This window comes from Cajanus cajan, chromosome 5 (genome assembly GCF_000230855.2).
Source record: "Cajanus cajan strain Asha chromosome 5, NIPB_CcT2T_4, whole genome shotgun sequence".
Lineage (NCBI taxonomy): Eukaryota > Viridiplantae > Streptophyta > Magnoliopsida > Fabales > Fabaceae > Cajanus > Cajanus cajan.
This window is the reverse complement of record NC_138521.1, coordinates 49,467,537-49,480,359: the sequence shown is the minus strand read 5'-3', so window position 1 is coordinate 49,480,359 and position 12,823 is coordinate 49,467,537. Positions and strand designations below refer to the sequence as shown.

At 33.2% G+C, this 12,823-nt stretch overlaps 2 protein-coding genes across 2 annotated transcripts; one reads left to right on the top strand and one right to left on the bottom strand.

Moving 5' to 3' along the window:
• Positions 1–3,804: 3,804 nt before the first annotated feature.
• LOC109788174 (FMN-linked oxidoreductases superfamily protein) lies at positions 3,805–6,699 on the top strand. Its single transcript, XM_020346840.3, has 3 exons — positions 3,805–4,334; positions 4,405–4,511; positions 5,679–6,699. The coding sequence occupies exons 1-3, from the start codon at positions 3,981–3,983 to the stop codon at positions 6,379–6,381; spliced, it is 1,164 nt and encodes a 387-aa protein (XP_020202429.1). The 5' UTR covers positions 3,805–3,980; the 3' UTR covers positions 6,382–6,699.
• A 145-nt stretch (positions 6,700–6,844) lies between these two features.
• Positions 6,845–11,639, bottom strand: LOC109788175 (2-oxoglutarate (2OG) and Fe(II)-dependent oxygenase superfamily protein). The gene is made up of 12 exons (XM_020346841.3): positions 11,450–11,639; positions 11,068–11,183; positions 10,224–10,342; positions 10,050–10,113; positions 9,600–9,667; positions 9,188–9,246; positions 8,933–9,098; positions 8,793–8,812; positions 8,671–8,717; positions 7,365–7,445; positions 7,200–7,289; positions 6,845–7,112 (listed from the first exon to the last, which is right to left on the bottom strand). Exons 1-12 carry the CDS (start codon positions 11,481–11,483, stop codon positions 6,987–6,989), a joined length of 990 nt encoding a protein of 329 aa, XP_020202430.1. The 5' UTR covers positions 11,484–11,639; the 3' UTR covers positions 6,845–6,986.
• Between the last annotated feature and the right edge of the window lie 1,184 nt (positions 11,640–12,823).

The window sequence follows — 12,823 nt, the reverse complement described above, 5'->3', positions numbered from 1 at the left end:
ATTGACCCCTAATCCCTTGACTGATGTATGCCTATGGGAATATGCATTTTATGAAAGTTTTCTATTTTGTTTTCTATTTGTTCTGTTGCGTTCCTTATATGATTCTGAGTGTGAATATGTGTTCAATTTCAATAACGGATATTTTTATGTTTTCGTGTTTGAGTTTTTTGTTGTGTTCCTTAATGATTGCTGAATGTGAATATATGATTAATTTCGAAAATAGATAAGTTTTGATATGAATTAGAGTGCTCAGTGAGTTCTTGTGAGAAACCTTATGAAGTGAAATTAGGGATATGATCTTTGGATGAATTTTGAGGTATTATATGTAGAATTGATGATGGATTCATGTTTTGGATAATATTTGGAGTGTTTTAACCGATTGAAATATTATATTAACTGACTGGTTGTAAAAAAATGCATGAAATCATGAAGTTGGGTTTATGACCTTTATGCTTTGTATGTTATGAATTGCAAATTGAATGTGTATGATGTTGGATAATTTTTTGGTATGGTTTATGTGTTATTGTGATGTATATGGCTATGAGAAGTTTCTTGTATAAGACTATGTAAATATGATGTGAAAATTTGAAAAGTGAGGATGTGACTTGTGACATGATAATATGAGATAACATGATATGAGATATGAGAATCTGTGATAAGTGAAATGTTGAGTCAATGAACAGTGAATGTGTGACATGCATCATGTGCATATCTGACTCCAGGTGTGTCGTTTAGGCTGCATGTCAGTGTAATGAGCTATGCTAGGTGTGTCACTAAGGCCACATACTAGTGTATGTATGTGAAATTCTAGGTGTGCCATAGGCCACCAGGGATATATGAAAATCTTAGTTTCCTTCTTTTGTAATTTCCCTTTTGGATTTATTGTTTATGAATTATGAATGTGAATCCTCTACTTGTGATAATTGAGATTCTGATTTTATTTATGAAAGATTTTAATTTCTATTTATTGTGTAATTATGTATGTGGGATAAAGAGTGTCACACTCATAACAATTTAATAATAAATAAGAATAATAAAATTGATATATTATGATTTTATTTTATAAAACTAAAGAAATTAATTAACATATCATGATTTTACATTTAGAACATCATTTATTTTTAGACATTTTATAAATTTTAAAATTATGATTATTGTGAAATGGAAGAAGTAACTACTATTGGGAGACAAACAAGGGAATCTTGGAAGAACCCATTGTTTGGTTGTTTGAAAAAGATAGTTATCTATCTGTATTGATTATTTTTTATTATTAAATATCAATGCACTTAAATGTGTATTTAGTTTTATGGTCATGATATTGTGAACCTTTGTTTAGGGTTTATCAACTACAATTTATAAAGTTGAATAAAGATTTATCTATTACTTACATTAGTTTTTATGATTTTGTTATAAGCAAGGACAAAATTAAAAATAATTTTATTTAAGTATTTACTGATTTTACACCTAAAATTAAAAATAATTTTATTTTTAATAATTAAAAGTAATATATTTTTGTACCAAAAAAAGAAATATATTTAACTGTGTCAAATAATATGTTGTTAAAATTTCTACATATTATAACTTCTCCAAATATTTGATTTTGCTAGAATGTTTTCAATGATCTATATTTTATAGAATTACAATGACTACAATGACTTTTAAAAATAAAAATAAAAGTGTTTGTTGAGTAATAATTACTCGTATATTAAATTTGAATATATTTTTAAACAACTATTAAATAATAATTTCAATCATTTTTTTTAATTTTGCAGCTATGATTATTGTAATTACTTTTATTTGATAAAATTGTATGATTTTGCATGTTTATATTTGACCAATTACAATCACATCATAACTAGTCATATTCTTTTAAAAGATTGAATAAAGAAAATTTCATTTGAATTTTTAATAATTTCAAAAGGGTCTAGTGTAAGTTTCTTCCTATGCATCTTTCATCTTGGGAGGTCTCCAAGTACTATCATTCTCAAGTAAGAAATTGAGTACTACAACTTATTCCTTCTATTTGTCTTTGCATATCGACATTCTTTTGCCTAATAATTAGTAGTTGATATTCATTTTGCGCATGTTGTTTATCATTTTGCTCTTGCATTTCTCAACACAATTCTAAGAGCATCTGATACTTTTTGACATGTCGTCGTCTTCTTGAGGAGACATTTGATTCTTCCATTATTCGTCATTCTCTTGAAAATCTTGTGACTAGGAAAAATGTCTACAACACCATAGCGAGCATCAAATGTACCTATTAAAAAATAAACACAATATTGTAATCTTTCAAGTTTAGAACACTTTCCCTTCTCTTTTATCTCACAGTCTGATACCTCATCGTCTGAGCGAATTACTTACAAATTACAATGATACTCTGATGCTCAGGTTACAGGTATCCAGGTGCATTTTAATTTGGAGAAAAACAAGAGTATCTAATGATTATATAAAGACCTTATTAAAGAATCTCCAACCATGAGTTGCTTAAATGATTATTTATTTTAAACTTGTGGGTCCTATAATGCTATATAAGGGCATCTCCAATGGAAGTAACTCATTTGAGTTGCTTCATACATTTTCAATGAAAAAAGTGGTCTTGAGTGTGACATGTCAGTATTAAGCAATTCAAATTTCAAACACAAATTTATTACTTTAATGGTAAGAAACTTTAAGAAATTCAATTTTTAGAATTTTTTTCTAATCATTTATGAACCAATTTTAAATTTTTATTAGAAAGGATAATTGCACTACAATGAAAGAAAATAAATTACGAGAAAAAAATACACAATAAGTAGATATTAAAAATAAAATAAAATAATAATAAATACATAGACATTATATGAAATTAATGTTCATCATTATTATTTCCGAAACATTCTCAAATATGTTCAATAAGATTTGCTTAAAATCTGGTAAGGAACGGTTGCTTGAGGAAGCAACTCTCTCTCTTCTTCAAGCAACTCATGTTACCACGTCAGAATCCTCCAATAATAAAAAATCGGGACTTGAGTTGCTTCATGGGACAAGCAATTCCCATTAGAGTTGCTCTAAGTTTAAAAAATTTTCATCAAATTTTACTCTAATGCAAATGAATTGTTAACTTCAATTTGTGGGCTTTACCATATAATTTTCTCTCTCACATATAACAATAATATTCTCTTTCTTATAGCACTTCTGTCATAATATATATATATATATATATATATATATATATATATATATAATTCTAAGAACTATTTAAGAACCATACTTCAATGAAAGTTTTTTTTAAGTAATGTATCTTATCAATAAAAACTCCATTAAGCACTTTCCATTGAAAATTATCTTATATAGTTAGATGATGCATTACTATTCATTCAATGGTATATTAATGGTGTTTTATTGGTCATTTAATGACAATGATGAAAAGTGATGACCGTTATTCCTTTATTCTTGTGGATAATCATATAATTGCTTAAATGAATACTTTGAATATAGATAATTAAGAGACTTCAATACTATTTAGCTTTACTCAAATAAACACCCTACAAATGTAAGGTTCTTAGTCCTTTTAAGAGGTATATGAATCATATCTGTTACATAGATAACAAAACATGCAAATGATTTATATTTCTATTTCTTCAAGGCATATGACAACATTGATTTCAAAATAAGAAAACATGCTTTTAAAATCTCAAAATATCTTTCAATCACATTATGTAATGAATAATGCATATAATTGAATAACTCTTTTGGACCTTGAGGTGTTTGTTGGCCTCTATAATCACACAAATGATAACATTCTTCTTGATATGGTGAAAGAAAATAAAACATATTGGTGTATCTAGAGTCCACTTAATAATATTTCTCCTTTTAATATTCCTCTTTCCGAAACGCAACGCAACGCAACGCCCACCACAGGCCATCGAGCATTAACGTAATTGGATTGCGGCGAAGGCGATGGGTTACTTCGCAAAACCCATCGTTCATAATCATTGATGAAACCTAAACCCTACTCCTACTCCTTTCTCTATCTCAACAGATATTCCTGCGCCCAATCTCGTCCCCTCATGGCCCAAACCCCACCTTGTGAACACCCCGACGACCACCGCCACTTGGGCTTTCCGGCCCGGACCCTAAGCGGAGAGTCTCGGGCGGAACGGGCGTGGGCTCATTGGGCCAAGTTGGGTCGACCCAGATTCATAGTGGCCCCCATGGTCGACAATTCGGAGTTACCGTTTCGAATGCTGTGCCGCAAGTACGGTGCCCAGGGCGCGTACACGCCCATGCTTCATTCCCGCATCTTCTCAGAGACCCAAAAATACAGGAACGAAGAATTCACCACTTGCGAGGTAAAGTAAATAACAATGACCCCTTTGTTGTTTTGTTATGTTATTGTTGTGACTTTGGGAGCAATTGCAGGAGGATCGACCCCTCTTTGTTCAATTCTGCGCCAACGATCCTGATGTGTTGTTGGAAGCTGCACGCAAGGTGGAGCCTTATTGCGATTATGTTGATATTAATCTTGGGTAATGTTTATTTACATTCTCTTTGCTATGAATCTGCTTCATTTCAATGCCTGATGTGATTGCCTTTTGAAATGAGGAGGAATCAATGAGTCGTCTAATTTTCAAAATTACACTTTCCCTTTAAGACCAATTTGTGTTTCTTTCTTTGTTCCACTTCAATGTAAACAAACCTCTTGAATTGGGACTTTTGAAGGTGAAATGAAGATTTTTGTGGTTGGTGTTTCAATTTTCATGTCATCTTCTAAAGTCCGAAAATCAATAATACTGGGTTCAAAATTAGCCACTGTTGACATTGAAAGTTATAGAGAAAGGAAAAATTTCGTTGGGAGGTTTATTCATAGTTTTTTATTTTTATTTTTTTATACCAATGTTAACTTGTTAAGAGATTCATTTGCATTTAAATGGATTTTAGTATGGTGCATTTCAGGTTTCAAGAGATGGAAGTGTAATTTTAAAAAAATTGAAGGAGAGGACAGTATAATTTAAACATTTTCCAAGGCAAGAGAGTAATTTACTCAAGCTTAAGATTTTAGTTACTGTACAATGAATTTGTATGTGTTTAGGAGTAAGAAAAAGTTCTTAAGTACCAAGTGATGTTTATGAACAGACGCATGATCAAAACTATCTATACTAATGGTCTGTGACTAACCAGGCCCAAATTGTGATGTGACTGAAGTTAGCTACAAATGGTTGGGAGGTTGTTGCATTTATTTGTACTGATAAGAGTGCAGTATAGAGATTTGTATTTGTACCACGTCAGTGAGTAAGGGGTCTGTTGGGGAAAGAGACAGAAGTATGGTTTAGGAGAGAAGCAGAGCCTCTCGACATGCTCGGACCAGTTCATACCCTTGTAGAATTCTGATTCAGCTTGTTCTTATACTAGGCACAAGCTTGAGTCCTTGATTCCTTCTGAATAAATCATCATTTTCTTCATTTCTGTTACCACTGTTAGTCCATTACCTCATTTTTGACATAAAGAATATTGTTAAGTGTGAGATAGGGATCATCTACATAGCAAGGGAGGTACACTAACACATTAAAAATCCAAGAACTTTTCTTATTTCGAAGAATGTATAACAATTTCTCAATACTATACTCAATTAAGCTCTTTTGGATTTTTACCTTTTTGATAAAATTTTGGTGGATTTACTTTATTTGGTTATGTAGGTGCCCTCAGCGCATTGCTAAGCGGGGAAACTATGGTGCCTTCTTGATGGATAACCTTCCTCTTGTGAAATCTCTTGTGGAAAAATTGGCTGCTAACCTCCAGGTTCCTGTTTCGTGCAAGATTAGGCTCTTTCCAAATTTAGAGGACACTTTGAAGTATGCTAAGATGCTTGAAGAGGCTGGTTGTATGCTTTTAGCTGTTCATGGCAGAACAAGAGATGAGAAGGATGGGAAGAAATTTAGAGCAGACTGGAAAGCTATCAGGGCTGTGAAGGATGCAGTCAGAATCCCTGTCCTTGCGAATGGGAACATAAGGCATATGGATGATGTTAGAGACTGCTTAGCAGAGACTGGCGTAGAAGGGGTGCTTTCTGCTGAGACCTTGCTTGAAAATCCAGCTGTATTTGCCGGATTTCGAACTGCTGAATGGGTGTCTGAAAGCGAAGGCACCAATGTGGATGGAAAACTGGACCAGGCAGATCTGCTAATTGAGTATTTGAAGCTGTGTGAAAAGTACCCTGTGCCATGGAGAATGATTCGTTCTCATGTTCATAAATTGTTGGGGGACTGGTTCAGCCTTCAGCCTCACATCAGGGAGGAACTTAACAAACAATCTAAACTGACTTTTGAATTTCTCTATGACATGGTAGATCGACTTAGGGATACAGGTACAAGAATTCCACTTTACAAAGTACCCGAGTAGAACTTACAGAAGACAGTTAGCCAGATTAACACAGCTGCATACCAACATTTGGAGTTCAAAGTCAAGCCAGAACCTCAATGAAATATCTTCTGTAATAGAGGTGGTGCGGCCAGGAAAAATTAGCATGATTGCACATTATTTAGACACAATTTTGTAGTGATTAGAAGTGAGAATAGTTCAAATTTCTAAACTCTGTGTTGTATTTGTCTTCATTCTTATGGCAATTGCCAAACGGCAGTGTTGTACTCTATTAAAACGCTGATGCTTGCTCAGAGCGGATAAATTTATGTTATTGTCTTGAACGTTTCATAGGCTGAATTTGTGTACTTTTTTAACCTCTTCAACAATCTGATAACAAATCCCCTGTTAGTTGTTTATTTGGTTTGTTTGAAATGGTAAGATTTATGGCTTCTGGGAGTATGTGGATACCTCCCAAGTCCTAATCCTGAACCTCTGTCATAAATTTTGAAAAGAAGGAAGACGTTGATATATAACAAATAGTTGATTTGTACTTAAACTATTATCAGCTTTAGACAAGCAAGCAAGGAGCCTGCTAGACGATAGGCTGACTTATTTACAAACCATAACAAGAAAAACAAAGTTACTCAAATAAAATTTGTGAGGACCTTGCTAATTAAATGCTCTCCATAAACTGGTCTTTCGAACTTCTTGTTGCCATTTGCCCTCGTTTTATGTGTGTCCAATGGCTCTACTGCAGTGTCGAAGTTCGTCTGTTCATGCAGTAGTGGCGTATGGGATAAGCAACGAAACAAACTAGAAAAAGATGACATACATGTAGATTGAAAAATGTAGCTAACCTCGTAAAAATATACTACGCTGACTCTATATTTTGAGTTCTTGTTTATCACCCGATGCAAAGTTGACTCATACAAACCATTGGAGTATATCTGCAGTTCCCTTCCACACTTATTAGATTATCTACCAAATCTCATTATATTAATGAGATGAAGAGATGAAGATACCTTTAACATGTCACCAATGTTGCACACAAATGACCCAGGAACCGGAGGTGCTGATATCCATTCGCCAGACAGGTTTCTCACCTTCAACAATTTCATAGCATCAACATGGTGGCATTAGTGAGTGTAAAACAGCGGTACTAAATAGGCAGGGAAATAAACACTAAAAAAGAAGACTAAAAAAAAATTCTGCCAAAATCTGACAAAAATAAGAGATGCATTGGATGCAGACAAGTTTTCTAGATTGTAATTGGTGCCTGTGAAAATTGTCTCAACTAGCCATAAGAGAAGAACAGAATTTGCTAGCCATGACAGGTTTTTCAATTTACAAAATAGAATTAATAAAACTTGCTCAGTGTCTACTGTGCACCGGGGGTTGTACATACAAAGATGTCTTTCACATTAGTAAGATATTATCCGCTTTGTATTTAAACCTTCATAATTTTGCTTTTGGAGATCATTCAAAAGTTTTTGAATTAATAAAACTTGCTCGGTGTTTGTTGTACACTGAGGGTTATATCATATAGACATGTTTTTCATATTAATAAGATATTATTTGTTTTGGACCTAAACCTTCATGGTTTTGCTTTTGGACATTACTCAAAAAGTCTCTCAACTAATAGAGACAATTGTGTGTATATAAGTCTATGTTCATCCTCTTGTTTGAATGATGTAGAACTTTGCTTGCATTTCAACAGTGTCAATGCAGATTGGTTAGCAGCAGCACCATTGATAGAAAGCTAAATAAAAGCTACTGTAAATCATCTAAAAGACTACCATTAGAGAGTTGTAAGAAGATAAACATTACTGCTATTGAATAGATCTCTTTTCAATGATTCCAGATAGTCTATGAGTACAAATTTATAATCTAATTACTGCTAAAGATGACCATAGTGGTAATCATTCTAGCTTAGAGAAATTAAAATAAAATAATATAACAATAAATAAAATAAAACTCTAAATATTTTAGCCATTTAGGTTTCAAGGCATTTTTGGGTCTTCCTTGGCCAATTCTAACAACCATGGACACATGCCATATATTAAGGCATGCGTTGAAAGAACCAGCCACATCTGAAAAACTTCATTTTATTTTAAAGATTTAGTCACTTATAGGAAATGGGGTTACAAGCAAATGGTCTCTGAAGCTACCGGCCTCAGATATTTAAAATTGCATGGGAGCTCCAGAATTTGAGTTTATAATAGCATGGTACAAGATTGATTGCAGTGAGAGAAAAAGTAAAATCAATAACTGCGTGCAATAAATGAAGAGCATGAGTATCTTAATTTCAATAAAGACATAAGAGCATACCTGAAGTGCGTTTATATCGTCATCTTGGTTAAGCAATGTCAATAAACCTGATAAACAGCATCTAAAATCAATGACAATGGCTAAACAGATTCTAGAGTTATAATGTAAAGGTTAAGATATACCATAATCAGTGTGAGCTCCGCTGGGTTTATTTTGATTAAAAGAATAAGTAACATAAAGGAAACGATATCAGTAATGTAAGGCTTAGTAATTAAAAAAAAAAAGGCAACATTTGGAAATTCTAGATACAGGATTTCATTACCAGCCAATGTCATTTTTAAGAGCATTGGTTCCATTTGCAGATGATACACCTGGGTAACCAATGAGCCGCATCACCCAAAATGGATTCCCAGCTCTTTGACCTTCAAATTCATCCGGTGATCCACCTAATGCTAAAGCAATTGCACGCATGATTTTCCTTGCAAGGTCTGCTCTAACCAACGAACTAGATAAGAAAACAAAAAATTAACTGCAGGAACTCGTATGACGGAAGAAAAGAGGAGGGGGAAAAGCATGCCTGTACAGAGACTAATATACTCCTCCATAAGAGCTTTGAAAGTTGGAGGATTTTGTGGCCTGCATGATGAGCCCCAAAACAAAAGAGGGTCAAAAGACACACATCAGTCCGGAATGATGCAGACATTATCTTGGTAAAGAAAGACCACTTTCTGAATGTTAATACTCCCAACTCCCAAGTGCAATAAATCAAATGATAAGAGTGAAGAGTCAGATCAGAGAGTTTCAATCATGCAAAAGTATCCATAGACATCAATCTAATTCAGTGTATTTTATAAGTTAATCAAGAATTCAGGATTAAAAACATATGTATAATTGTTCTCTTCAGCTAACATTTAGCTAAATATTGAAAAATAAAAGGAGTGGGGAAGGAATACAAGCAATATTAAACAGAAAATCCTATTTCCTTATACCACTGGTTGCTTCCTTCCATAACTTTGCCAAGATCTCCATACATGCCCTTGGTCACTTCCCTATAGCACTGTTAAAATGAAATTAAACGGATCGTTTATTGTTTGATAGAACCACAAGAAACAGAGTGAATTTTTGGGCCTGCTATGCTAGGCTCCAATCAGAGAAAGAAAATGAAAACTGAGGGAATCTAATCACAACAATGTTACGTACTTATTAGATTGATCCAATGAGCTACATTAGAAAAGTTACATGTGTAAGAAGCAGGTGGCCACTTTTCGGGAAATAATATTATACTCGATTTTAAAATACTCTAAGACGAACCTAATGTCAATAATAACAAACTCAAGTAGTCGTTTCTAGTATGTGCTCTGTAACATACCAATCAGAAATCAACAACACCCTAGAAACAAAGACATCTAATTGTATGTTAAGCAACAACCAAAACTTACATCAATGGCTTCATGCATGTCAGGTACACCTAGAGTAATATTTTCTCCAATCCTTTCATAACCTCTGCAGCAGACACAAGGCCGTTATCAGCAGAAATTGGATTCATAAACCTGATGTGGCAATTACTGAAAGTGAAGCTTATATATGAAGTACATCGATTTAACCAAGCAAACCTGAACCCAGCAGCCGGAGTCATTTTGATCTTTGCCTTTTCTTCATATGGAAGTTCAAAGAATCTGCGTGTTACATCTCTAACCTCTTTGAGGAGAATATCAGGAATACCATGTCCTGTCTGTGAATCAAGAACCATAGGAATTGAACATTAAACACTAAGTGTCCCAAGTGTTATGCATGATTTTAAATTGCAGTCAGCTTTTTGAGGTTTCTGTAGTAATTGCAATTATGAGTTGTGACAGCATCAACTGCTTTTGCCCACAATCAAGGATAAAAATATTGGAGATGAAAAATTCATGGATTAATTTTCTATTTAATTTTAGTAGTAAGTAGTAACGTAAACTGATTCATGAATTTTTCACCCCTCTAGTAAACAGATTCTAACGAATGAGAGAGTAATCAATTGATTTCCTGAAGTTGAATAGAAGAACTCTATTCAGTCAAAAGCGTGTTGGTGGTAACAGTTTTGCTTAAGCTGTGCCATAAACGTAACTTGTCAAATTAACTTGGTAAGCGAAAACAAAGGTATATTCATTTACAATGAGTCATCCATTTCTCCTTCTTCCTCTTCATCCAATTTATTATTTTATCATCTCAATCTTCCTACGTGCCATTCCCTAGCAACAAAACCATTATTCTATAGATAATTCGAATCTTAATGAAATTTAAAACATGAAATATGTCAGAAAAAGTTGTAGTGGACCAACTGTTTCTTAAAGATTAACCTCTTTATTATAGTACAGAATTTAGATTGTAATCAATTTGTCTCACCTCACACGATTCAAAAAATAATAACTCTTTTTGCATCGAAATGCCTAAAGCAACCAGGGAAAAAACAATTACCACGTAGAAGAACCCTGCCTCCGTACAAGCCTTATCCAATTGTCTAACAACCTCGAGTACACCAGGGTCCTCAGCCATTTTTGGATCATCTGCCTTAGCTAGAAGGGGACTAATATCTGCATCATCATCATCGTTAATAATGTTATTTTTACTATCTTAAAAGCAGCACACCAAAAAATCGTTCTAATATAAAGTGAAGAAAATTTGACACAACAATTCTCTACTACACGCACTAAATAAATACTTAACAATCGTAAAAACCATCCTACCCTAATCGAATTGTAACATGTTTTCATAATTTCCAATAAAGCAAGTTCTGAAAATCATGAAAAGTAACACTATGGGCGTGTACATATGGAAGTGGAAAGGAAGATTAGATTACCGATTAAGGGGATGGAGCTAAAGTCCGTGGCCATGGCGCGGTTGCGGTTATCTCAAACTCAAAGTACTGTGTTTGTATGAAGTGGCGTGGCGTGTGCTATTGAAGAGGCTAAGCTAATTAAAGGAACGAATTGTTTATTATCATCATAATTCATACGTAAAATAAAATCATAGTTTCAGTTTCAGGAGAGCGTGACTCACTCACGTTTGTGTATGATGACAATTTATAAGGTTGTCGTCTATAGGGGAAAAGCTTACAAAGCCTCGTTGTCATGGGACCAGCCTCCACAAAATCCAATGACCGTGTGTATAAATAAATAAATTAGATTAATCATATAATTTAGACTTTACACGTGCAAAGATTCTTAATATGATTCCCTATATTTGTTAAATGTTATCAATTTAGTCTTTAACATCATTAACTCAATTATACATTATTAATTTAATTTGCAGGGTACTTTTAATTTAGTTGTTATGCATCTAGTGCATTTTTAATTTTTTTTTTCATCAACATGATCCCGTCTCTCAAAAATAATAATCAAGGATTATTTTAACGCAGTTGAAAATCGCTCCTAGGTCAACCTCCGGACACATTCTTAGTTTAGCGATCAAATTAAGAATGTGTTAATCTTGTAGGGACTAAATTAATAATTTGTTACATGTATAAAGATCAAATTAAGGATATATAAGAAGACTAATGTTTTTAGAGATTAAATTAGTAATGTTTACATGTATTGGAATCGATTTAATAAATTTTTATATATAAGGACTAGATTGAGAATCCATACATGTGTAGGGACTAAATTATTTATTTAAACAAAAAATATTATACATAATATAGTTATAATTTATAATTTTTTTTTGTATATTTCTATTAGAATCTAATTAAAATCCATTATATTTTTTTAACGATGGTATTGGTTTAAATATTTTGGTCGCTTTATACACACGCGCCTCGACCTTGTCTAGACAAACATAGTATCAATAAAGTTCTGGATGAGAAACAATACAACATCCACTTCAATGGTCAACTTCTCAATAAATGTTTTCAATAAAATTTGAGCTCTCAGAGTACTTCAATACAATATCCACCCAATAAGATATGCAACTTTCATAAACATCTCTAGTTCTAAGTGGTCAACACAACTCAACAACACAACAATTCTTTATGGATTCAGCACAGAAACAAAGTCAACACACAACTTTGTATCCCACAACTCAACCATCACAACTCATTAAACTCTAAAATCAACAAACATCTCAACAATGTATTTTATATTCAACACAACTACAAAGACAACATGCAACTTGGTCAACATACAACTCACAACTCATGTCTACTTCTCAACTAACAACTCACAATAAAATCATCATG

Bases quoted from the DNA above. Each gene is read 5' to 3' on its own strand.
- LOC109788174 (XM_020346840.3), top strand. From the start codon at position 3,981: ATGAAACCTAAACCCTACTCCTACTCCTTTCTCTATCTCAACAGATAT. The intron at 4,335-4,404 runs GTAAAGTAAATA...GAGCAATTGCAG, and splicing joins AAGAATTCACCACTTGCGAG to GAGGATCGACCCCTCTTTGT. The intron at 4,512-5,678 runs GTAATGTTTATT...TTGGTTATGTAG, and splicing joins TATGTTGATATTAATCTTGG to GTGCCCTCAGCGCATTGCTA.
- LOC109788175 (XM_020346841.3), bottom strand. From the start codon at position 11,483: ATGGCCACGGACTTTAGCTCCATCCCCTTAATCG. The intron at 10,114-10,223 runs GTTTGCTTGGTT...TGTCTGCTGCAG, and splicing joins ACTCCGGCTGCTGGGTTCAG to AGGTTATGAAAGGATTGGAG. The intron at 9,247-9,599 runs GTATAAGGAAAT...CTCATCATGCAG, and splicing joins ATGGAAGGAAGCAACCAGTG to GCCACAAAATCCTCCAACTT.